General features: G+C 37.7%; 1 protein-coding gene and 1 pseudogene across 4 annotated transcripts; both read left to right on the top strand.

Moving 5' to 3' along the window:
* Nucleotides 1-2,841: 2,841 nt before the first annotated feature.
* Nucleotides 2,842-26,250, top strand: C9H5orf24 (chromosome 9 C5orf24 homolog). 4 transcript variants are annotated; one of them, XM_044947646.2, is made up of 3 exons: nucleotides 2,842-4,523; nucleotides 9,852-10,281; nucleotides 26,132-26,250. In XM_044947646.2, the coding sequence occupies exons 2-3, from the start codon at nucleotides 9,855-9,857 to the stop codon at nucleotides 26,233-26,235; spliced, it is 531 nt and encodes a 176-aa protein (XP_044803581.2). In that variant the 5' UTR covers nucleotides 2,842-4,523; nucleotides 9,852-9,854; the 3' UTR covers nucleotides 26,236-26,250. The 4 variants fall into 4 exon arrangements, with proteins under 4 accessions (XP_044803581.2, XP_006042848.1, XP_006042849.1 ...); XM_006042786.4 differs by lacking the exon at nucleotides 26,132-26,250 and having other exon boundaries at nucleotides 2,879-4,523; nucleotides 9,852-14,369; XM_006042787.4 differs by lacking the exons at nucleotides 2,842-4,523; nucleotides 26,132-26,250 and adding an exon at nucleotides 4,544-4,701 and having other exon boundaries at nucleotides 9,852-14,369.
* LOC112587190 lies at nucleotides 23,498-23,616 on the top strand (annotated as a pseudogene).
* Nucleotides 26,251-26,893: the final 643 nt, after the last annotated feature.

Raw genomic sequence — 26,893 nt, 5'->3', positions numbered from 1 at the left:
ACATATGCTGTACTCTTAGGCCAGCTCTGCATTTCTGTTACTAGGTAAAGATTCCCTGATGTATCTGCAATATTACCAATTGCAGATATTTGAAGGTCCTTTTTTTTTCTGTAGCAACTTATAATTTAATTTGAGCAGGAGTCCAAGTAGAAATATGGAAAGAAAAGTGTAAATAAACGAGTTCTGTCCATGTCCCCACTGCAGTATCAGTGGTCTCACCTTTCTGGTTCTTTATAGCCAAACTGATATATAAGTGCATACTGTCAAGTCACATGATAGGTGAAACATTTAGTTATGATTATTTTTCTTGACCTTGTCCTCTTCCAGATATGGCATAAGCTTATAGAAGTTCATGATGTTGAACCTCAGACCTTTAAAAAGACATTCTAAATTTGCATTAACAAATTCTTTTGGAGGGAAAAAAATGTGAAATAAAAAAGTTCTAGCCCCTTTGGAAAACTAGAACTCAGAGTTACTCTCTCAGATATCACCAGGATTACTATAAAGCCTAGAGTTGCAGAATTTAAGAAAATCCTAATTGTCTTCAATATATGGAAATAATGTGTTTTGGATATTAGTCTGTTTTCACAATTTCACTTATTTGGAGTAAAGAAAATGTGAGGATTCAGTATGAAAAATGTTCTTTGTCCACAGCAAAAGCATGTCATTTGGTAGTAGGTGGATTTTTTGCAGCCTGTCAACTCCTGGCAGTTCCAGCAGCCTTGAGTGTTAAAAGCGTCCTTGGCCTTTATTCCTGAATTTCTAGGAGGCTCTCAGGTGCCCATGTCCAGCCGTGTCAAGGTAATATTGAAGGTAATGTTTTCTTTCCATGCCTTTGCCTGAGGGAGTCTCCTGGGAGCTGAGATTCCCAGAGTTGTACTGTAGACTTCTGGAAGAATCCTTGCCATCCCCCAGGCCAGCCCTCAGCCTAAATCTCAGATTTGGAAAGCTCTATGGAAAAATGGGAGAGATGCCCTTTAAGAAAACACAAGTTCCTCTGTAACTGTAAAAAAGTCTAGGGTTGCTATTGTAAGTGTGTCTGGGATGGTAATGATTCTGTGATACATACTCAGATTTGAAAGCCACTGATAGTCTTCACTTTGCTTTGTTCATGCGTTTTGACTAGCTATTTAAAGCAGTGGTCTCCAAAGTGGGTCACAGTGAGCTATTGGAAAACAAGGAGAAAATACCAGAGCCTCTGTTCGTATTTCATTTTTAAAATCTCATCCTTTGAATTTTTTGAGTAGATTTTATGTTATTACATGATATATCAAGGATAATATTACAGTTTAGTATAATGGTTCATATGCATAATTATAAGTAAATTCACATATGGGGGACACTTGGACAACAAGTTGCTTAAATGCTTTAAAATGTCTTCTTTCCACATAAAAGATTACAGTAATACCTATTTCAGGATTTTTGTGAGGATGAAATGAAATAATACATGTAAATCATTAAAGCATATAAAAACAGTGCCTAAATAATTAGTATTCTTACTGCAATGGGTGTATGGGAGGCCATTTTCTGAAGTTTTCTTTGTGTATTGCTATATCTTTCAGTGTTGCTATATGGTATATACTAGCAAGGACAGTCATTGACTACTGATAAACTAAAATCTAGAAAATGAAATTCATTTTTCCTATAGATATCTTTCAGTTCAAATGAATAGCATGTTAGAAGACTCGTTGCTTTAATTGAAAGGTCTTTAAGTGGCAGCTGGTTCCCACTCTGTTTGAATATTCCTTTATTGGCCTTTTCGCATGTATACAGTCACCATTTATCATGATGGTTTGCTTATATGACTGGCCTATTCTGGGCCAGGTTGAGGCTGTTGGAGAAGGAATGCAAAATGTTGACTTGAGTCCAAATTGTATTTCACAGGTTTACACTTTTGAAGAAGAAATGTTTGGATATAAGTCAAATAGTGTGACAATTTTAAGTGTGCTCTTTTTACAAATGAAGTGAGGATAAATGCTCTTGAAAAAGCCTGTATATTCAGCACTAGTTGTACATTCTACCATGTTATGTGTACTATAGTACCTCATTAAGACCAACTTGAGATAATTATCTGAAAATACCAGATCATTGCTTTTAACACTGTATTTTGATTATTTGCATTTTTGTCTGATACACCAGAAGATAAGCTCCTTGAGGTTTGGGACTATGTCTGTCCTGTATTCTTAGCACTTTGACATTATCTTCATTTCACACATATGGAAGCGTTTGGAAAAAGCAGTGACTTGTCCAAGGTACCGTGGCTTCCCAGGCAGGTCAATGGTAAGGAATCCGCCTGCCAGTGCAGGAGACACAATCTGTCTAGGTGGGAAAGATCCCCTGAAGGACAAAATGGCATCCTGCTCCAGTATTCTTGCCTGAAAAATTCCATGGATGGAGGAGCCTGGCAGGCTGTGACTGAGCGTGTGTATGCATGTGTGCATATACACCCACAGGCATGCACGTGCACACACTGTCCAAGGTCCTAAACCTGGGAATGTCTGACTTCCTATGTTCCTCTGTCTGCTTCTCCATTGGGCCTGCAAATCATTTGACCTTACTGGTACGAAAATTTCCTTTTGGCTATAACTCACGACTTGTGGGGAGCTTAGTTGCCCTACCAGGGATTGAACCAAGGCCCTCAGCAATGCAAGAGTCCTTAGCACTGAACCACCAGGGCATTGACATGTTTTCTTCTTGGTTTTATGTACAAATGCCATTTTGGTTGAAAGTTAAATTTACAAAAATTAAGGATCTGGAAAAGTCATGGTATGGCAGCACTACAGTGCATTCTTATATTTCCCTTTCGAGAATAAAAAAGAAATCTTGATTAGAGAAAACTTGTTTTTAAAAAGTCTTTGGAAGGCTACTTCATGTGCCCTAAAATCCATGTATATGTTTTAGTTGTTTTCTATGTTGGTATTTTTCTTTTATATGTGAACAATACTAGTATGATCAGTCCTGTTTTCTAGTATTTTATAGGATTAATTAGATTGAGAGTTCGAATCTCGTTACGGAGCCCTGCTTGCCAGAAGATGATTGAGCTTGCCTGTTCTGTGTACTCTGTTTGGTTTACCTCCTGGTTTGTATTGTTGCTGCTGTTGTCTTGTTTAGTCGCTAAGTCATGTCCTGCTCTTGTGATTCGATGGACTGTAGCCTGCCATGTTCCTCCTTGTGTGTTCACCCAGAAAAGTTGTTACTCATCCTTTATTTCCTACTGGCAGCACCACTGGGCCAAATGCTGACTCATGGTACAAGTCATTGATAAGAATTATATCCTTAAAACAGTGTTCATTGCATGGGCAAAAGGGTCAAGTACCTGCCTCTGGCTTTTGCCACACTGTCAGAAAAATTGCCTTCCTGGGAATCCTCTGGTGGTCCAGTGATTAGGACTCCACGCTTTCACTGCTGAGTCTGAGTTCGATCCCTGGTTGGGGAATTAGGAACCTGGAAGCAGCCTGGCATGGCTGGGAAAAATATTTTAAAACATAAAACAACCATGCTTTTAAAAATATGTATCTTCCGCACAGCAGCCTTCCTAATTCTAAATCCTCCCCTTTCTGACATCTTTGAATTAACCGACGGAAGAACTGGGGAAACTAATACCGTTTGCTAAATAGGCTTGTATGGGGTGACCCATAAGTCAGAAATCTTGCAGTAGCTACATAAATGGAGATCTTGTAAGCGAACTAGCTGTCTTATTCCTTCCTGTGATGGTGGAATGAAGAATATGGTAATTCAGAGGAGATCATGGACATAAAAACACTATTAACCTTTAAAGTTAGCCTCACAAAATGAGACTTCATTATTACATGATCCTAGGACTGAGAGCTCAAACACCTCATTATTTGAATATTCCCCATTTTATTAATATTTCCAAGTGGAGACATCACCCTGCCCATCCATAAGTAACTTTTAGGCTTGTCCTGTCAATGTACTTTGGGCAGCCCCTAGAACAATAAGGCAATCTTTTTGCCAAAGGATGCTAGCTCCACCATTTATTAGTCCTCTAATTTGAAAAATGGGGTCAGTAATAGATCCAGTATCACTGAAGTGCCATGAAATCCACGAAGTTTTTAGCCTTTTGAGAGCGCGATCTGCACCAGAGCCTAAGGAGCTCCGGCCTAAGCCCCGCCTCCTGCCGTCTTCTTGCCGCGCAAGCGCAGCCAGGCTCCCTGGGCTACTCTTCCCCAGGCTTGCGTGCTGGTCCTCGGCGGGAGATTGGGTCTCGCGTCGTGCGTGTGCGTGCGCGGTACTGGCGGGCTCGCGCACGCCGCACCTCTCTCTACGGGGCTGTGGCGGCCTCTTCCTCCTGCGTCCGGGGCAGATCTGTGAGCGGTGGCTGCGGTGGGAGCTGGAAACCAGCGTCCACTTCGCCGCCAGCGCCCTCCCTGCTTTTCCGTCCGTCTCGGGCTCTCAGCGCAGTATAGAGGCGTCGGGCTGGGAAAGGAGCGGCGCCAGCGTGAGGTTTCCAGCCGATGGGCAGCCCCTGGGCACGCTGAGGGGCCGGGCTAGTAGCGGCTGAGGTAAGTAGACGCGCGGGGGTTTGTCAGAAGGGCCGGGGGCAGAGTCTGGGCGGCGGGTGCTCGTGGAGAAGGCAAGGAGAGGGCCAGAATGAAGGCCTAGCCAGCTGGTGAGAAGAGGTCTCCGACCCGCGCCTGAGAAGGGGCTCTGGCCTAGCCCGGAGCGAGAGGAGGAGCCCCGGTTTGTAGCCTGCTCTTCCCTGGGCTTGAAGCCATTATTGGGGGGAAATTCCTCTTGGGGCGGGGGGAGGGGTCACCCTTTCTTTTCTTCGGGAGGTCAGAATCACTTCTCTCCCCGCCACTTTAAATTAATGCTTGCCGACTTCGAGATGGACATCTAGATGGAGTAGCCTGTGACTTGTGCAGCTTGCAGAACTCCGGGTGCACGACGGCGGGCTATCAATTTGATTATCGGAGGCTACACAGCCCTTTAGTGTGGGCGTATATCTCCTGCAAAGTTGTTATTGCTGATACACTAATAAATACGCTTTCGGGCACAACAGGTAATATATTTCTACACGTCTCTTGTCAAATAAGGATTCCGGCACCGGGGAAACTGCGCAGTGGGGCACAATTAAGGAGGAGAAAGAAGACAAAGAAGGCCGTTATTTATGTTCTGTTCTAGTATCAAAACTTTCCGTGGTGGGGCAGAGTGCATGGCTACTGGCATTTGTTTTAGCCTTTGCTGAATAGATTTTCTGAGTGAAGTCGCTCACAAATGTACTTTTATTTAGAATTATGAAATCGCGTATGATTCTGTATGGTTGTTACAAGCCAAATGGCATGAAATAAACCTCTGAGAATTACGTGTTTGCTCTTTAGAAGAGAGCGGAACTTGGATTTCTTGAAAGGACGATTTTCTCCATGTTTAAAAATGAATACGCTCTGAAGTTACTAAAAATAGTTGTAGTTCTTTATGTTGGCAATAATGACTGCTACATTCAGGAGAAGGAAAATGAATTGTTTCGTAAAGAATAGCTCACGAAAAGACTTCCGGGGTTAAATGCACAGTAAAACAACTTAAGGGATGGCAAGTTTTAGCATATGCTTTAAGAATTCAGATTTAGGTGGTCCCGTGGCTAAGATTCCATGCTCTCAACTCCACGTGCCCGGTTCGATACCTGGGCAGGGAATTAGTTCGCGTATGCCACAACTAAGACCTGGAACAGCCAAACAAATATTTGAAAAAAGAATTCTAATTTAGTCATTGTTAAAATATATAGAAGCTCTTAGTTGATTCCCTTATAGTCAGTGAACTATTTTAAATTATTTGCTAGTCTTCACAGTCTGGTTCTGTATTCTTGGATTTCATTCAGTTCAAACTTTCTAGAAATGTAGTAGTTACAGTAGTAGTTATTCTAACTCTCTTAAGAAATGAGGCCTGCATTGCTTTCAGTGAACTCTCTACTGTAGTATCCAGAGTCAAGAAAGAACAGTTATCTGGTGAGCCCTGAACTGGGACCAGGGAGGCATTGTTAAGTGTACAATTAAAGCTTGAATGTGTACATACTATGTACAAACATATCGATTTAACATGCACCTGCCACTGTATGTTTATGTGTATGACGATTGTGCACAGAAGGATCTAATGATGCTGACTCCCATCTTAAAAAGTTGACTCCTGAAAGTAGAGAAGGATTGGTTTTAACTCTTATTTCTTTTTTTTTAGGTAACTGTTTACATGGGTAACAGTCATAGTAAATTTCCTTTCCAGCTTGTTAATTATTGTGTAAGGAGAGACTTGTACTGATTTTTTGGTGTTAGTGGGGAAGGAAAATATAGAGCCCTTCTAAACTAGTCTTTAGAAATCTTCTTTTAAGTAAGTATCTTCTTGTCTTTCCTGGGATAAACAACTTTACTCCTGTCTGTTTTGTGTCCTGGTTCTTAGAATACTGTTTTGCATGGAGTTGGCCCTGTATTAAAAATGAGCTGTATCAGAAGTAAATTAACGTAATACACACCGGGACTTCCCTGGTGGTCCAGTGGCTGGAACTCAGTGCTCCCAAAGCAGAGGACCTAACTTCATCTCTGGTTGGGGGACTAGATCCCACATGCCGCAGCAACTAAGACTTCACATGCTACAACTAAGACCAGGAGCAGCCAGATAAATAAATTAAATATTAAAAAAGCATAATACAAACCAAATGCATACATTCCTGAGAAGATTAAAGGAGTTGAAGATGGGTGAATTTTTTTTTTTTGTCTGTCTACTGTTTAAATGTTGTGTTTTTCTTCAGTGTTGGTTGAACAGTGTTGGTGTCTGAATAAAGGATATATGGCAGAATCTTGCTTCTGAAAACCTAAACATAATGTAAGCTGAGACTATATATCCTGATAGTGAATAATAGTGATGAATGTTCTGATATGTTAAGAGAAAATGAAGCTAAGGGAAGTAGGTCCAGAGGGAAGGTTTTGGTTAGTGATAGGAACTTAAAAGGCATGAACTATAAAACATTGCAACAGATTGTAGGAAAAAAACCGTTTTCTCCTTTTACTGACAGTACTTTCTGTGGAAGAGAACTGGTACTTTTCTGGCTGTTTACACTAGAGCTTTTCAGCAGGGTGATTTCTGAATAATAAAATTGAAAAGTCGCTTTGGGAATTCCCTGGCAGTCCAGTGGTTAAGACTCCGTGCTTTCACTGTGTGGCCCAAGCCACAAGGCATGACCAGGAAAAAAGAGAAAGGGATCACTTTTTCTCTTACAGTCTGCTCAGAGGTCTAGTGTGTTTCTCTTTGTATTTGCATGTGGTCTCTAGTCCAGTTTTATTGGCAATAAAGTAGTATTTTGATTCCTATCTAAGTCCTGTGTATATTTCTCAATTAGTTTATAATTTGTAGGGAAGAGGAATGTGGTTGGTCTCTTCACAAATTCCAACGATGGCTTTTCTTCAGTTTGGAAAACAAATCTATTTGATTTAGATGTTGTAGATGTTATCAGTAGAAAGGTTTTGTGGATATTTGGAGAGGTAGCAGCTTAAGAGTTGAATAAAAATTTTGACAGGAGTATTTATTTGTTTATTTTTGGCTGCGTTGGATCTTTGTTGCCTTTTCTAGTTATGGCCAGAGAGGGGGCTACTCTCTAGCTGCAGTGCCCAGACTTCTTATTGAGCACAGGCTCTAGGGTGCGGGCTCAGTACCTGTGATGCCCATGGCATTGGAATCTTCCTGGACCAGTGATCAAACCCTTGTCCCCTGCATTGGCAGGCAGATTCTTTATCACTGGACCACTAGGAAAGTCCTCAGCAGAAGTATTTTGAATTGACTTTTGTGTTTTCATTTTAGTATAGCTGAGTGATTCTCATGATGGGTGGTAGATTTTGTCCCCCGCACCCCCTCCCCGGAGAATATTTGGCAATGTCTGGAGAATATTTTGGTTTTTACAAATTGAAAGGGAAAAGAGGAGGGTATAGAAACTGACATCCAGGGAGTGCAGTGGGTAGAGGGCAGGGATGCTGCTAAGCATCTTAAAATGCACAGGACATACCCCCACCTTCACCCTAGCTGAAGAATTATCTGACTCAAATAATAACTGTGCCTATGAAGAAGCCCTGTTGATTCGAAAGTCACATTATCTGAATTTGTATTTGGCTTTACTGTTTCCTAATGTGTGACCCTGGCAAGTTGCTTGAAGTTAAAATAGAGCTAATAGTATGTTCCTCATAAAGCTGAGTTGTAGTGATGATAGAGTTGAGATGTAGTGCCAAACTTATTACCAGGCACGTAGAAGATCTCAAAAACTGGTAATTTTCAATTAATAGTATTACATTTGGAACATATCTTGATGAAGTCTTATTTCTCATCTGAAATTAGAATTTGAGCAAATGAAATGATAATTAATAACCTCATTCTCATTTTATGCTTGGGGAATGAGTGAGGAATTACTCCTTTTAATATTTGTGTTTAGTTCCAGTCTTGTTTTATGTTCTCAGATCTATAAGGCTCTGCCATAAACAAGTAGCTTCTCGTTGTAAATGTTTTTCTTTCATAGTTAAGATTTTTAAGCTAGCTGGAAAATGGCTCTATATCTGTTGATTTTTAGCAAATATTTAGTAATGTAACTGAATTCAGTTCTTTGACTTGATTCCCATTTCCTTATAGGTTTATGATTGAAATAAATTTGCAGTGGTTTTGGCTGACATTAATTATATGTTCTTAGCCTTTTGGAGTAACTATTTTCATAACTGGGGTTTTGGTGCAGTTTTACATTTATGAAAGGTACAGGCAAATATCTAACAACTTGTGGCTGAACCTTTATAGACATTTGTGACTCTTTCTAAATATGAATTAAAACCCATGTCTTTTTTTTTTAACCTCATTGAAATATAATGTAGTCTGTATAGATTCTCTTTTTCTGTGTTTCTAAATGATGTGGCTATTTAAAGCTGACTTGTCATTGTGGTGGTCATATTACAGCCTTTAAATAAAAAACAATTTACAGGGATGTTTCACAGACAAAATAGAGTCGTTGGACTGTTAGTTACAGAGCTCTTATAAGGGGAAAAGATTCATGTCATATTTATGGCCAAGGGACAAAGCAGTGTTGAATATTCAGCATTTCGTCTTGATAACCACACTTTAAAAAGTATTTTATTATGATTGTTACATATATTTTTTAGTATAAGCTTCAGTTGTTTTATAAATGTTCACTTATTTTAGCTAATGGAAACCTTTGTTTACCCTTTATGTTGGTGCTGCCTCCTGTTTGGATAGAACAGTTTGAAGGGAGTCAGTGCCTACGGCCAACAGATTGTGTTCTTTGGCACATTCTGTCTTTATACAGTGTAAAATATACTCAGGATTTTGTATAAGTAATAAATAATGATAATGCTGAAGAAGCATCCACCTTTGAAAACTGGCTGGATCAGAAGTATACATGTGGGAAATATAATGAAAGGCCAAAGGGAGACATTCTAAGAATGTTAAAGAAACTAAAGAAAAAAAAAAGTATCATATTAATAACAGTTCTTATCTTTATTATCTTTTTTCGGACTTAATCTAGAAAAGAAAAACCTACATATAACAGATTTTGCATACACACTTTTCTAATTCCTATGCAGAAAACATTATGACTACTAAATCAGTACTGGTGTTAGTTATCTTGCATGGCATTTATGCCTACCGGTGATTAAATTGAAAAAAAAGAAGTATCTTTGAATCTGCTGATGTGTGTGTGTGTTTGTTTTATAAGTGGTCTGGAGTTCTGCCTGTCAGCTAATTTTAGAGAGCCTGCATAGTTGTTGGGAGACTGACTGTTTTCCCACTAAATGCTGTCATTCAGATATGTATTTTTATATGTGTATTTACGCATATTTGTCCTTTATTTTTGGTAGAAAATGATGCATCCTGTCGCCAGCAGTAATCCAGCTTTTTGTGGGCCTGGCAAACCTTCCTGCCTCAATGAAGATGCCATGAGAGCTGCTGATCAGTTTGACATATATTCCTCCCAGCAAAATAAATACAGCCACACAGTCAGCCACAAACCAATGGTTTGTCAGAGGCAAGACCCATTAAATGAAACACACTTGCAGACTGCAGGTGGCAGAAGCATAGAGATAAAAGATGAACTAAAGAAAAAGAAAAATCTCAACCGATCTGGTAAGCGTGGCCGGCCTTCAGGAACCACCAAATCAGCAGGATACCGGACCAGCACAGGCAGACCCCTGGGAACCACCAAAGCGGCTGGATTTAAAACAAGTCCAGGCAGACCTTTGGGTACAACTAAAGCTGCAGGATACAAAGTCAGCCCAGGGAGACCTCCAGGTAGCATTAAAGCTCTATCCCGTCTTGCCGATCTTGGCTATGGCTGTGGGACTGCTGCTTTTCCTTACCCTATGATACATGGTAGAGCTGTTCATGGGGTGGAGGAAACCAGCAGCGAAATCAAGCCACCCAATGAGTGAATGAGGCAGGAAAGGAGGGCCAGGTTTAGAAGGAAGATTGTAGATAATCCCAAAGCTTCTTGGTTTTATTTTGACATACATGATATGGCCTGGGCTTTCCAAATTTGTTTTCCCATTTGATTTTTTTTTTTTTTTCCTGCTTTTGCTCAGAAACTGTCATATGCTGACGGATGCACTCAAGGCATAAGCAGTGGCTTTGTATTTGTACATAGGTTCAAGTGTAACACCTATCTAAATCATTTTTGCTTTTGCTTTAGAGTTATGGTTGTATCTCATTTCATTACTATTTTTTTGTCATTCTAAATGCTTTATGTGCTACATAATTGAAACCATTATACCTATTAGTTTGTGAAGTTAGCTTACAATATAATAAAGGTAATATCTAAGGTATTTTTAACTGATGGAACAAAGCAAACTAATGATTCAGGATTACTTGAGGTAGTGGCTGGAGGGTATTTTTTGGTAACATTTGTGTTCATGAGACAGGACACAGATATATGCTTTGGCATTTACATAGACTTCATATGTTAAAAATCTTATTTTTAATGTTCTAGGTTTAAACAGTTTCTTATTTATTGATCTACATGGCATTAATTGATTTAACCATTATTCCTTTAAAAGTTCTTTAGCATTTGCCTTTCAGCCATGTTTAGGTTGTGTATTTTTTAATTGCCTAAGAGCATGTATACCAAACACTACAAACAATTCATATTTACAAAAAAATTAAACTTTTTAATAAAAACTGCACATTACATTTTTGGTGAAATATAATGCATTCTGAGAATAGCATATTTAATATAATAGAAAAAGAAATATACTTAAGGTCTGCATGTTGCTATAGTTAATACATTTTGCCTTTTATATACTTAGTTATAAAGCATTATGCTTAAAACACTGTTTAATAATGTTCATTTGTTAAAAAATATTTTTTAATTGTTTCTGATAAATTGTCCCATTGCATTAGCACTTACTGTGGTTTCAGGTCTGTATCTACCAAAGGACAAAGATTGAATGGTAGACTGTAAAACTGGTACAAACAAGATGCAGTTTTCTGACTGTCAGAACCCAAATATTAAGAAATAGGAATCTGTCTATGCATGAAACATGTAAGAAATATGTTGATTAGTTTAATTAAAAATCTCATCGTAGCTCTAATGAGACCACTTCATCCAAAATAAATTTTTTCCAACAGATTTTGCTTTAGAAGCAAGATAGGAAAGAAAAAAAACATTGGGCAGACATGTATAGAAGGGACAGAGGGATATCTCTAGTCCCTCTTTTTGAAAGCAGTCTTTGTTAATATACATTTTTATTTATTCTGAGTTTGATCTAAATAAAACAGATTATTATAAACTTTGGATTTGAAAAAAAAAATTCCACTGAATTTTAAAGTTACTGTGTATGTATTTGTGAGCTTAAATGCCTTTGAAATTATAATGTAGGTTTGCAGGACCCCCAGATTTTTAATCTTTGAAAATTAAAATTTTCAAAGGGCGCATATTATGTTGCTTGGGTTTGCTCTCAGTTAATGCAAACTCTGGTTGCAAATGGATGTCATGTTTCATAACTTTTTTATCAGGAAAAAAGCAGCAAGCCTTCAGGTGTTCCAGTGATGCCTGACACAAAGAGCTGGACTTTATGCTGCTCTTTACAGTAAGAGGTGTTGCATTTTATGTGGGGACTGTGTGCGCACTGGCTTCTAAGACAGTGACCTCAACAATTTTAGCTTTGCACAAACCATAGAGAGCAATGTTGGATGACTACATAATTAGTTGTAACATTCTGGCAGCTAAATTGCTATAACAGTTTCTTCTTGCAGAAGCTTAAAATACAAAACTTTTAATATAAATCTACTTAGAACAGTATAACTTCTGACACACACAGATGCTTACATCTCTATTCATGTGTTCATCCATCCACTTTTATCATGTATTTGTCATTCAGTTGTTTCTGAAGATGATGTTTAGCAGTTGGCTGCTTAGAAGTCCTCGTTTGAATTCCTGAAAGCAGTTGTTTAATTTCATGTTCTCCCACAGAATTATATATATCATAGTCAAGGGTTTGGTTGTGATTGTGTTTCATAGTGTGCCCATTTGATGTTTCCCTTTCAGTTTTGTTTTCTTTCCTGATTTTGTTAAACATGCCCTTTCTCGCTGCATTTTCCTACACTCGTTCCCCTCCCGTTTCTCCATCCTCCAGCACATCTACTCAGTGGTGCTGTGCTGTGTGTCAGAAGATAAAGCAGATGTATTATTGTATGATGAATCTTATATACAAGTTAATGAAATGGTGAGATCAACTAAAGGAAGTTATGTCCATAACAGTGTTTTATTAATATCAGGAGCTGTGTTCCAGGAAAAAAAGTGATTGGATAACCCCATTTAGAAAGCTGAATTTTCTGTTTTATGAGAAGTTACCTGGAGTATTAGATCTGTATACTGAGGAGCATCTTCTTATTCTATTTCCTTTTCTCCTTGTGAACAGTTTATTGGTGCCATGTTGAAGAGAAAGACATCTAAGTGATAACATGAATAAAGTCTTAACATAGAAAATATTTTTACTTCTCTACAAAGACTATGTTGTGCATCTTTTGTAACACTGTCTCTTGTCATGATAAACACTGAAATAGCATGTTAAACAATTCCTTATACTTTAATGTAATCATTTGGGGAAAACTGGCTTTTCCCCCTCACTGTATACTTGTTCCTTGAAAGGTAAATTGCTAATTTTATATTGTGTAATTCTGTTCTTCACAAAATAGGCTTCACTATTCTATATTTAAACTGTTGGTCAGAAAATGATCTGCTATTCAAGTAAGTTTGCTTTACTTTTTTCTTTAAAAAATATTTTAACATGCCTTATTTATTCTTATATCAACATATTAGGAGCTAATACAGATGAAATTTTCATTTTTTGACAGATATAACTTTGCATAACTAATCTTTAGTGTGGGATGATTTTGATACTATCTTTGGAGTTTTGCACTGGATATTAAAAAAAATTAGCACATTGTATTGGAAAAAAATAGGTATCTGGTTAATTTTAAATATTTGGAGATGTTTTAAAAATCAGTGTTTCAGTTATACTAAAAACTTCTTTATATTTTTTATTTACTTTTTAAAAGAAGCATCTGTTAAGGTAGTAAAGGTAATATTAATTCCAAACTGATGTTTGTGTGAATTTACATGTATTTTTTCATGAAATAAGTAACTTTTTTTTAAATTAAGGAGCAAAAGGAATCATCTGGGTCCATTTATTAGGTTAAAGGTGACTCATACAATGTAGGAAAAGCCAATATATGAGCTAAATGAAAAAAAAAAAAACAACCAACTTTTATATTCTAAGAAGCTTTAAAAGAACAATTCAGGGGATGTTGACAATAACTGCTACTCTCAGTCATGGTCTATATATGCAGTAAAATTTTATGATCCCTATATAGTAAAACATAAAAATTCACAACAGTTGTTTGAAACATTTTTCCCCTTTGACATAATATGTTTTGATGCTATTATGGTTTTCTCTTTATTATATCTTAACTATATGCTGTTAAACTCTAGGATGTATCTAAATCTTTCCTTTGCTTTTTCCCCTTACTCCCCCCAAGTAGATAAATCTGTTCTCTCACATATAATGTATTTAATTTTGGAAAATTTAATGCTACAGTAAATCAAGTATGTGATTTATAGTAATCAGACCACTTTGATTCTTTTAGTTTCAGTTTCATTTTTCCACAGATAATTATGGAGAAAATAATTACCAATTAACTGATATAAGCACGCTGTCCTCTGCTGTAAAAAGTCTGAATAGATACTGTGTATGTTTTTATGTCCATGAACTTGAGCTACTCGTGTGCAATTATGTGTATGGGAATGGAGTAGTGTTCATGATTTGTATCTACATCATCATATGGATGTATATTTATTAATAAAGTCATTACTTCGAAACCAACTGTGTTTACTACTCTATTTCTTAGCAGAGTATTTTCCAAGTAGGGTAATTATAAATGGTAAAACTGGGGACTTCCCAGGCAGTCCAGTGGTTAAGACTCTGTGCTTCCACTGTGAGCAGGAGTGGGTTAGTTCAAGTGGGTGTGGGTTTGATCCCTGGTTAGGGAACTAAGATCTCACATGCTGTGCAGTGCAGCTGAAAAAGTAAAAATAAAAAAATAAGTAAATGCTAAAACCTCTTTTATGATTGGTAATTTTGTATTTTCGTTGGGTTGTGATTCCTAAAATCTGCCTTTCTATATTTTTTGTTTTTTGTTTTTTTTCAAAATAGTGATTATTTATATAATTGTAATTTAAACTTCTATAAATGAATCTCCTTTTCTTCTAATTATCAAGATACTTCAGACTAATGGTTCTAATAAAGGCTTAATTGTTTTCTTTTTTGTCTGCACCATGTAGTGTATAGGATCTTAGTTCCGCGACCAGGGATCAAACCTATGTCCCCCACTCTGGGCTGCCAAGAAGTCCCTAAAGGCTTAAATTTAAATGTGATTGATCCTTTTAATTTAAAAAGTTTAGATATTAAACATGGCTAATTTTTTAGTGTTAACCTTAGGGATAGCAGCATGTGCATATTTTATAACTGTCAAATATTGGAGATATAAAAAGAAAAATACTTCAATCCTAATTATTCAATATATAATTAGGAATATATAATTACCTTTTCCGCTTTCTCCAAATCGTACAGATCATCTCAAACAGAGGTTGGCAAACCAAGACCCACTGCCTGTTTTTGGACTAGCCATGCCCATTTGTTTACAAGTTGTCTCTGGCTGCTTTTGACTACAGTAGCAGAGTTGAATTGTTGTGACATAAGTCCTGCATAGTCTAAAGTATTTACTGATTATTTCCCTCTGTTATGAAAAAGTTTGCTCACCTCCTTATCTAAGAAGGATAAATTGGAGTAGGAAACAACAGATAAAATTTGAAGCCGAATTTCAAAACCCAAGCAAGTGATGGCTTTTTTTTTTTTCTGGCCGCACTGAGTGGCCTGTGGAACTTGGCTGACCAGTCAAACCTACACCCCCTGCAGTAAAAGCACAGAATCAACCCCTGGCCCCAGGGAAGTCCAGTGATGGCTTTTAAAAAAACATTCTTCAAATTACATTTACAAGTGATTATGTGTATACTTTGCTCAAGTTGTTGAAGTCCTTTTACTTGTAATGTGTTTTTTATTAGGTATACTGTTCCTCATCTAGGAAAATGTTCCTACACCATCGTAGTGTGGATCATTTACTGTGGCCCAAAGGGTCACTTACTTACTGTTCACCAACAATTATAGTTCCACCACTTTTTGTATAGCTCTTTGTATAGTTTTATAATAAAAAATTCATTTGTCCATTGTGTTTGTATTTGCCAAAATTCTCATTCCCTGGCAAGTTGTCAGCAAATCAGTATCCTATTCAGTTGAAAAAGTCATCTAATTGAAAATTTGTAGGTTGAAGAGAAGACTGTCTGCATTCACTACCTAGACCTAGAGTTTATGCCATGAATATTAGTAATATCCTGGTTTTTATTCCAACAGTTGCCAGAGTGAGAATCATGAACAACCCTTAAAAAATATAAAGCGATTGACATTTGGTAGCTTTATAACAGAATCTTAGATACTGGTACAAACATTTGCAGCGTTACAGTTGTCGCTAGGCATGTGAGAATGAAAGGGGAGCTGTTGGCACCGTGCATTTCCCCTTTTCAAGCTCCCAGATTTCATTGTTCTGGGTTGATAAGGATTTCATCATCAGAATATCATTTGTGTGTTTAGATACGCATCACAGATATGTTGTGAAGTAAAAGGTACTTTTAATACCTGATTTCTCTAAGATTATCAGAGTGGCAGAGGTGAAGTGACTTAAATTCTTTGGTAAGCTGTTAGCAAATGTAGGTACACTGTAGTGTGGCCTTTTTGATGATACCATGGGAAGAGGTTGCACACTTAAACTTGAAGCTGTTTTGAAGTCAGTGCCAAGTAAAAATTTTTGCTAAAAAACAAAATACAAAAGCCTACTACAGTGAAAGAATAGTGGGTACAGTAATAATGGCTTCTTTGTACATGCTTCGGAGAAGGCAATGGCACCCCACTCCAGTACTCTTGCCTGGAAAATCCCATGGATGAAGGAGCCTGGTAGGCTTCAGTCCATGGGGTCCCTGAGTTGGACATGACTGAGCGACCTCACTTTCACTTTTCACTTTCATTCTTTGGAGAGGGAAATGGCAACCCACTCCAATGTTCTTGCCTGGAGAATCCCAGGGATGGGGGAGTCTGGTGGGCTGCCGTCTGTGGGGTCGCACAGAGTCGGACACAACTGACATAACTTAGCAGCAGCAGCAGCAGTACATGCTTGCCATAAAAAATACTTTACATGATTTATTTCATTAAACCATTGCAGTTCTACCGAAGGTGCTAAATGAGTTGGAATATCCCTTTACTGGTAAGAAAACTTGAATCTCAGAGAGGTTAAGTAATTTACCCAGAGTCAAGACACCCAGTAAGTGATAAGAGTCAGCATCTGAACCTGTGTAGAACTGGAACTCTTAAAATTCTGCTCACCACTGGGTAAGTTTAAAGCTGGTGTTCTGGTTTTAGTAGTAGGTGTTTTTGTGCTGGCCCTGAAATAGATAAATGTGGCTGGAATTCTAATACATTCATCTTATTGCCTTGCCAGTAGCTAAAATTCTTTTCTGAGAACCTACGGGCTCTTAAAGCAGCTTCTTTACAAGGAGAGTTACAGGGCCTTTTTGTTGTTGTTTTTTAAGTTTTCTCTGTCGTTTTTCTCATGACTCTTTTAAAATCTTTATAAAGTTTTTAAATCTTCAAAAATCTTTTTAAGATCTTCCTTCTTTTAGGCATTTATTTTCATATGAGCGTGGTGTGTTTTCATTAGAATTTGCCCATTTTGTCTTTGACCTGCCTGGTGTTGGTTTGTGACCTCTGAAGCTGGATTGTGGTCTGTTTGTCATTTGCCCCATTATCCTTGGCCTAACTTATTTTGGAATAAGTTGCAAGTACACTGTCAGTCACCCTAGTTGCTACCCTAGCTGCACATTACCTACGGACACCACAGACACAGAAGTTCCTTTTCAAAAAAAAAAAAAGTTCCTTTTCCTTGTCTTTTGTTTTTACTTGTTGATTGTATTAATTTGTCTCAAATAAATGTCAGTTCTTTCTCATTAAGATATTTTTAACTAGTTTCAAAAATTTCTATTTTCTGTATATGACCCTGGGTTCATTGTAAATTTTTTATATTGGAATTTTTAATCTTTATTAGGTGTATGTCATTTTGCTGAAAATCTGAAGTCTCCCATTTCATCTGCCTCTCTGTATTCTGTGTATTAGGCCTTAGGGTAGTGAAAGTAGTAACAAGGAGATTCCAAAATGCTGTGGCTCTGATAAAGCATATTTCTCACCACTTAAGAGTCCTGTGCTGTCCTCCATCCAGTCTTTCAAAGACCTGGGTTCACATTTTGCCATTTTCAAAACATGGCTTCTGAGATAACTCAGTAGCTTTCATTTTAGCCCTTGAAGGAATGGCCTTTGGAAACCTAAGCCATAAGTTGTGTAACTTCTTATGTTCTTTTGACTGTAGGTTGATCACAGGAATACATATAGCCTTAAGAGGCGTTGGGGAAATGTAGTCTGTACTTGAGAAGCCAGGTCTAGTTATGCAAGAAGAGAATGGATTTTAGTGCAACATCCCTATAGGTGAGTAAATGTTGTGGGCTGAGGTTGGAGTAGAATTAAGAAGCAAAAATCTTACAGATGACAGGAAACCAAATTGAGGGTTGTGAAGCTAGTCTAAATCATTATTAGCTGTCATTAAAAACTGTTAATTTACTGAAGATCAGCATGCCGTCATTGAGTCAAACACTCTTCTGAGTACACTAGACTTGCTTTGTGTCTAATGAAAGATTTGGACAAGTAGAAAATTATAAAATACGATGAATAGTATTTCTGAGACAAATGAAGGGGGCTATGAGAATACTCAAAATGATGTTTAAGCTGAGAGCTGAAAGATGAGTACAGATTGGTGTGAGAGGAGGAGAGTATTAGAGACAGGAAAAACAACATATGCACACATATATGTAAGCATGATATTTAAACGATTTATTGTGTATGGTGAGTGGGAGTGGTGAACAAGAGCTGAGAGGAGATGAAATGGACCAGATCATAGAAGAGCCCGACAATCAGAGTTTCTTTTTTTAAGACAATGGTGAGCCGTTAGAAAGTTTTAAATAAGGAAATGACACTCGTAGTTTAGGTTGGCTTGGAGGATGAGGAATCAGAGGCAGGCACAGTGGTAAAATCTCATTTGGGTGAGATACTCTGATTAAGATCGGGCAATGGGAAAGAGAAGTGGGCAGGTGATGACCTGGAACAGGCAGTTAATAAAACTTGGTATCAGTAATGAGGGAAAGAGGAGTTGAAGATAAGTGGTGACATAGGATTAAGTCGGCTATGGAGTGTGAGAGTGTGTGCATACACATGCACACATAGGAGACGTGGTTAGGTAGAGTATTGTTGTATAGTCACCAAGTTGTATCTGAGTCTTTTGTGACCTCATGGACTGTAGCCTGCCAGGCTTCTCTGTCCATGGGATTTCCCAGGCAAGAATACTGGAGTGGGTTGCCATTTCCTTCTCTGGGGGATCTTCCTGACCCAGGGATTGGACCCGCATCTGTTTCATTGGCAGGTGGATTCTTTACCACTGAGCCACCAGGACAGTAGTTAGACTATATCCAAGTCAAGTACATATGACAAATTAAGATGGCCTCTGCCTATATCGAGCTGTTACATAGCTCAAGATCTATCCCTCTGTGGATGATAGGAAATACTGTTTTTATTGTTGGTGGAAGGTGTGGGGCCCAAAGGAACTGCTCTTTTTTTTAATTAAAGGATAGTTGATATATTAGTTCCAGGTATACAACATAATGATTTGATATTTGTATATATTATGAAATGGTCATTATACTAAGTCTAGCTAACATTTATCACCATACATAGCTGCAGAGTTCTTTTTTTTCTTGTGATGAGAACTTTTAAGATCTAGCAGCTTTCAAATATGCAATTGTTGTTTAGTCACTGTGTTGTGTCCCACTCTGCCCACCTGGCTCCTCTGTCTGTAGCATTTTCCAGACAAGGATACTGGACTGGGTTGCCATTTCTTTCTGCAGGGGATCTTCCTGACCCAGGGATTGAACCTGTGTCTCCTGCGTGGGCAGGCAGATTCTTTACCACCGAGCCGCCAGTACAGTAATAGCTATAGTCGCCATGTTGCACATTGCATCTCCATGAATTACTTATTTTATAACCTGAAGTTTGTACCTTTTGACTCCACTTATCTATTTAGTGGACACCCTACCCCCCACCAATCTGTTGCATACCAATCTATTCTCTGTAAGCTTGGTTTTGCTTTTATAGATTCCATTTAAAGCTGAGATCATACAGTATTTGTCTTTGTCTGTCTGATGTATTTCACTTAGCATAATACCCCAAGGATCCATCCATGTTGTTGCCGATGGAAAGATACTCTTTTTTTATGATTGAATAATATTTTTGTATATAGATAAACATATAGATAACTATTTCAGTATATTGTGTTTTATCTGTTTATTGATGAACTCTTAGCTTGTTTCCATATCTTGGCCGTTGTAAATAATGCTGCAAAGAACATGGGAGTGCTAGTGTTTTCATTTTCTTGGATAAATACCCAGCGTGGATTTGTGAGATCACATGGTAGTTTCTATTTTTAATTTTTTTGAGGAACCTCTGCACTATTTTCCATAGTGGCTGCGCCAGTTTACATTCCCGCTGACAGTACCCAAGGGTTCCCTTTTCTCCACATCCTCTCCAATGCTTGTTATTTCTTGTCCTTTTGATAATAGCCATTTTAACAGGTGTGAGGACCACCTTTGAACATAAAGAATTTATTATATTTTAGGTTAAAATAAGCCATTTTAATTAGTCCTTTCCCCAGCTTTCAACTGGCCTAATAAATTCAACAACCTTAGTAACTTGAGCATCTCCCCTACAATGTATTAAGAGCAGCTCACATGCTGAACAGAACACAAGTCCGTTTCCTCTAGGAACCCATACTAGAAAACAGATGCTTTAATATGTAGAACATAAACCATGTAATGTGATTTCTTTTTGTTCTGAATTGATATTTTAACATGCTTTATCTCTCAAATTAGCTACTTAATTTTAGCACAGAGCCAGTGAAACTCCAACCCATCTGCTTAGTCCTAAGCTCTTTAGGCTTGTTTTTAGAGGAATTTCGACAGAAAAACTGGTTATTGTGCTTATTCTCTATAAGCTCAGAAGTATCAGATAATCCTGTAATAAGCCATAGTGGAAAAAAATATGAAAAAGTATGTATGTATAACTAAATCACTTTGTTGTACACCAGCAATCAGCACAACATTGCTAATCAACTATACTTCAATAGAAAGTAACTTAATAAAAAGAAGTATCAGGTAAGAGGTCATTCATAAGTTGTGATGACTCTGGCTTTTAAATCATGTTCAGGGCTACTTACATGGCTGTTGTTCTCCCTGTGTCACATAAAGAAACGAATAATAACTACAAAGTGTTATGCATCTTCAGTATGCCAGGTGCAGAATGGCTGATAACTGAAACGGATGATTTTTTTTTTTTTTTTGGAGTAGCTGTGGACCTATAACAAAAACAGTACATACACAAGAAGAGTTTGTAAAAATTCTGTTTATTTATTTTTTAAAATTTGTTGGGACTTCCCTGGTGGTTCAGTGGTTAAGAATCCAGCTTCCAATGAAGAGGGTGCGGGCTTGATTCTTGGTTGGAGAAGTAAGATCCCATATGCCATGGGGCAGCTAAGCCTACCCGCCGCAACTACTGAGCCCGAGAACCACACCTGGCAAGCCTACGCACCACGGTTAGAGAGAAGCCCTCGCTGCAATGAAGTATCCTGTGTGCCACAACTAAGACCTGACGCAGCCATAAATACATAATTAAAAAAATTTTTTTCTTAATTACAAACTTAGACAAAACTTAGTAAAAATAAGAGTATAATCACTGTCCATGTGGCTGTCAACAAGCTTTAGTAATTAAAAATTCAAGACCTATTTTTTAAAAAATCTGTATCCCTACCACTCTCTTTCCCTCTCAATTATATTGAAGCAAGTTCTCCAAATCATGTCTTCCTAAAATATTTCAATACATTTATCTAAAACTGATATAAAACACATACACATGATAGCATTATTACACGTTAATAATTCCTAGATATCACCAAATATCCAGACAGTGTTAAAATTGTACTAATTTGGGAATTTTCTGTTGGTTCAGTGGGTGGGACTCTGCTTCCACTGCCTAGGGCCCAGGTTCAGTTTCTGGCTGGGGAACTAAGATCCAGCAAGCTGCATAGCACAGCCAAAAAAAAAAATTTTGTCCTAATTTCCCAATAATTACTTTAAAAATTATTTAGTTGGTGTCTCTTTATCGAAGTATAATTTACATATCAAAACATTTCACCCATTTTAAGTATACAGTTCACCCATTTTAAGTACACTTACAGAGAAAGAATGATTTTGATGCTATCTTTGAAGTTTTGCACTGGATTTTTTTTAACTTTTTATCTTATATTGGAGTCTAGGCAATTAACAATACTGTTATAGTTTCAGGTGGACAGCAAAGAGACTCAGCTGTACATATACATGTATCCATTCTCCTCCAAACTCCTCTCCTATCCAGGCTGCCTCATGACATTGAGCAGAGTTCCCTGTGCTCTACAAAAGACCTTGTTGGTTATCCATTTTAAATATAGCTGTGTGTACATGTCAATCTCCAACTCCCTAACTATCCCTTCCCCTGATCCTTCCCCCACTGGCAACCATAAGTTCATTATCTAAGTCTATGAATCTGTTTCTATTCTGTAAAGACATTAATTTGTACAATTTTTTTTAGATTCTGCATATAAGGGATGTCATGTGATATTTTTCCGTCTTTCTCTGACTGACTTTACTCAGTATGACAATCTCTAGGTCCATCCATGTTGCTGCAAATGGCATTATTTTGTTCTTTTTAATGGCTGAGTAATACTCCATTGTATATAAGTACCACATCTTCATCCATTCCTCTGTCCATGGACATGTAGGTTGCTTCCATGTCTTGGGTGTTGTAAACAGTGCTTCAGTGTACATTGGGATGCATGTATCCTTTCAGACCATGTTTTACTCTGGATATATGCCAAGGAGTGGGATTGCAGGGTTATACAGTAGCTCTATTTTTAGTTTTTAAAGGAACTTCCTTACTGTTCCCCATGGTGGCTATACCAATGTACAATTCCCATCACTAATGTAGGAGGGTTCCCTTTTCTCCACACCCTCTCCAGCATTTATTATTTGTAGATTTTTTTGATGAGGGCTATTCTAACCTGTGTGACGCAGTACCTCATAGTTTTGATTTGCATTTCTCTAATATAATTAGTAATGTTGAGCATCTTTTCATGTGCTTCTTGGCTATCTGTCTTCTTTGGAGAAATGTCTCTTTAGATCTTCCGCCCAGTTTTTAATTGGGTTGTTTGTTTTTTGATATTGAACTGCATGAGATGTTTGTATATTTTGGAGATTAATCCCTTTTTGGTCACTTTGTTTGCAGATATTTTCTCCCATTCTGTGGGTTGTCTTTCTATTTTGTTTATGATTTCCTTTGCTGTGCAAAACCTTTTCAGTTTAATTAGGTCTCATTTGTTTATTTTTGGTTTTATTTTCATTAGGAGGTGGAGCAAGATATTGCTGTGGTTTATATCAAAGAGTGTTCTGCTTTTGTTTGTAATAACTTTGTTTTTAATTTAACTTAATGTAATTTAAATTTTTTGGCTGTGCCATGCAGCATGTGGGATCTTAGTTCCCTCACCAGGAATGAAACATGTGCCCCCTGCAGTGGAAGCCCAGAGTCCTAACCACTGGACCTCCAGGCAAGTCCTGGAATAACTTTAAATGGAATAAAATCTGTGAAATATTGAATCACTATGTTGTACGCCTGAAACTAAGATAATGTTGTAAATCAACTACATTTCAATTAAAAACAAAAGCATCTATGGTCATACCACCCTGAACATGCCTGATCTCATCTGATCTCGGAAGCTAAGTAGGGTCAGGCCTGGTTAGTACTTGGATGGGAGACCGCATGGGAATAACAGATACTGTAGACTAAAAAAAAAAAAAAAAAAAAAAAAAAAAAAAGGCAAAGAAAGAAACCATACTTATTTGCAGATCAGTAAGTTCCTAAAAGTTCCTTTATTCCATTTTAGCAACAGAGGGTGAGCATGCGCTCTTCGTGGTCACTTGCTGAGGATACTGGAGACTTCCGAGCCCTGCATTCTCAGTATTGGTTGGCTGCTTTAACCTAAATGAGCCTCACTGTAGAGACAGCAGGACCTAACGTGGTTGATAGCATAGTAAGAACACCTAGCTCATGAAGTGATAGGGAAACTAGTCAGTCATGATTTCTCTACTTCCAAATAGAAACAGAATCATGGAAATAATTTTGATCCATTAAAAGTTTAAAAAGCTTTTTTTTAATCAGTATGAATTCATGGATTCTAACATGTACCATGTATCTCCTTTTATTGAAATTACTCATTTTTATGCTCAAATTGTTCCATCTTTGACTAGTAGGAGCTAGTTTGACTCCTCGATCATTTTGGCATAACCCTAGTATTCTTCATCTATTTTCTTGCATTTTGATGTGACAAGATGTCCCAGACTCACAAAGAAAGATCTTTTGACTTAGCAAGGCAATTATTTAGGGAAGGGTGTGTTGTACCTTGAATTTTAGGATGTATGGGTTTTGAAAAAATTTTCTTCATTTTCCAGAATTGCTATTTTACAAAATATTTAAACTGAAAGAATCCTTACAATGATACTATTACTTAATTTTTTTTTAATAAACAAAGGATATTTAAAGAAAGCTAGGTGGAATGTGCAAGGAAAACAAAACGGGACACTAGCTTGAAGTACAACATCTGGCTTGAGATCTGTTCCCAGCAAATTTTAGATTCTAGGGTATCCCTTTGAGCAGACTTCAGAAGTGTGAATGAAATATGGCTAAGCATATTACTCTTGTTTTCAAATTATAGTCCTCCTCACACAGATGTCTTACCGTACAATTGCCAGTTTCCTGTTCTCCTAAAGTGAAAGTGAAGTCACTTAGTCGTGTCCAATTCTTTGGGACCCATGGACTGTAGCCTACCAGGCTCCTCTGTCCATGGGATTTTCCAGGCAATAGTACTGGAGTGGATTGCCATTTCCTTCTCCAGGGGATCTTCCTGACCCAGGGATCGAACCCAGGTCTCTCGAATTGTAGACAGATGCTTTACTGTCTGAGCCACCAGGGAAGTTCTCCTAAAGCATCCTCTAAATGTTTTTCTCTCTCCCCTTCACCTCTGCCACAGCACCCCACATCAGCTTCTTAGAAGTATTTGGATACAGGTTTGTTCTCTTCATGACATTTGACAAAGTAATATTTTTTGTTGCAATTTGCTTATATGAAGCTAGATATTGTTCATCTAGCCTTTGTGAAAAGTTTGAACCTTGATATGGAATAGATATACTGACTACTGGTAAAGTCTTGTTCCAAGGCCCTCACTGCCTATTTCAGTAACTTATTTATTTCATCTTCCTAGTTTGATATTTTGGAGAAGGCAATGGCACCCCACTCCAGTACTCTTGCCTGGAGAATCCCATGGGCGGAGGAGCCTGGTGGGCTGCAGTCCATGGGGTCGCGAAGACTCGGACACGACTGAGCGACCTCACTTTCACTTTTCACTTTCATGCACTGGAGAAGGAAATGGCAACCCACTCCAGTGTTCTTGCCTGGAGAATCCCAGGGACGGGGGAGCCTGGTAGGCTACCGTCTACGGGGTCTCACAGAGTCGGACACGACTGAAGCGACTCTGCAGCAGCAGCAGCAGCAGTTTGATATTTGTAATATGTTACTTTTCTCTTCCTTTCTATGTTTGTAGTAAATCACATTGGATTTAGAGATAGACCTGGGTTTGAGCCCCTGAACAGCCAGTCATTAGTTTATGACCTTGAATTTGAACCCCAAATTAAACTGTCGGTATGCCAGTTACACAAATGCATTATTCTCATTTAATTCTCACTACAAACCCATTTCTGGGGCTTGCTTATTCTTTCTAAGCCCCAGAAATGGGTTTGTAGTGAGAATTAAATGAGAATAATGCATTTGTGTAATTGGCATACCGACAGTTTAATTTGGGGTTCAAATTCAAGCTCCGTCATTTAGTGTTGGAACTTAGGCTACTTACTCTTTTATTTTCATTTAAAAAATGTATATCATGTCTATGTCAGGGATATTGCTAGAATAATATGGGATATGTGACTAAACCATAATATTTAACCCACCACCTGACACATTTTAGTATGAGAATTTTAACTTTTGTTAGACATTCTGAAAGGCCTTTTAACGTGAAAGTATCTTAATAAAATGAGAGAAGATGCTGGATATTTTAATTTGTAAAACATGCCCATTGATTTGGGTATTTTATTATTTGAATCAGCAGAACATCAGGCAATATCCTAAGATAGTCCTTTGACTTTCATGTTTTCTGAAGGTTATCTGGAGTGATGAATGGATCAGAGAAAGAAAAAGAACATCCACTGATATCCAGTTGTTTTTTGTTGTTTGTTTGTTTTGCCACACAGCTTTAGGGATCTTATTTTCCCTACCACGGATCAAACCTGAAACCTCAGCCGTGAAAGCGCGGAGTCCTAACCACAGGACCACCAGGGAATTCCCTGCACAGTGATTCTTGCTTGGAAGACTTGGCTGTAAGGATACTTCCAAAACTTGAATGATTTTACCTTCCTTCTTAAGAATTGCATGTACTGTTTTTTTTGTTTGTTTGTTTGCTTTTTAAAAGATTGAAATATAGTAATTGATGTACAATACTACATAAGGTTCAAGTGTACAACATAGTAATTCACAATTTTTAAAGGTTATACTTCATTTATAGTTATTATAAAATATTGGCTATCTTCCCTGTTTTGTACAGTAGGTCCCGTAGCTTGTTTATTTTATACTAGTTTGTACCTCTTAAGGCCCTACCCCTGTTGTGCCCTTCTTTCCTCCCCTCCCCATTAATAACCACTAGTTTGTGCTATTTGTGACTCTCTTTCCGTTTTGTTATATTCACTAGTTTATTTTTTAGATTCCACAAATAAGTGACAGCATATTATATTTGTTTTTCTTTGTCAGATATTTAACTTAGCATAATACCCTTCAAATCCATTTATCTTGTTGCAAATGGCAGAATTTCATTTTTTTTATGGCTTTTTTTTTTTTTAGTATTCCATTGTATACATATACACTGCATCTTCTTTATCCATTTGTCTATTGATGGACACTTAGGTTGCATCTTTATCTTGGCAACTATAAATAATACTGCTAGGAACTTTGAGGGGTAT

The sequence above is a fragment of the Bubalus bubalis genome, chromosome 9 (assembly GCF_019923935.1).
Source record: "Bubalus bubalis isolate 160015118507 breed Murrah chromosome 9, NDDB_SH_1, whole genome shotgun sequence".
NCBI lineage: Eukaryota > Metazoa > Chordata > Mammalia > Artiodactyla > Bovidae > Bubalus > Bubalus bubalis.
This window is presented reverse-complemented; position numbering and strand designations above follow the sequence as displayed.

Excerpts from the sequence above, each read along its gene's own strand:
- C9H5orf24 (XM_006042786.4), top strand. The coding sequence starts at position 9,855 with ATGATGCATCCTGTCGCCAGCAGTAATCCAGCTTTTTGTGGGCCTGGC.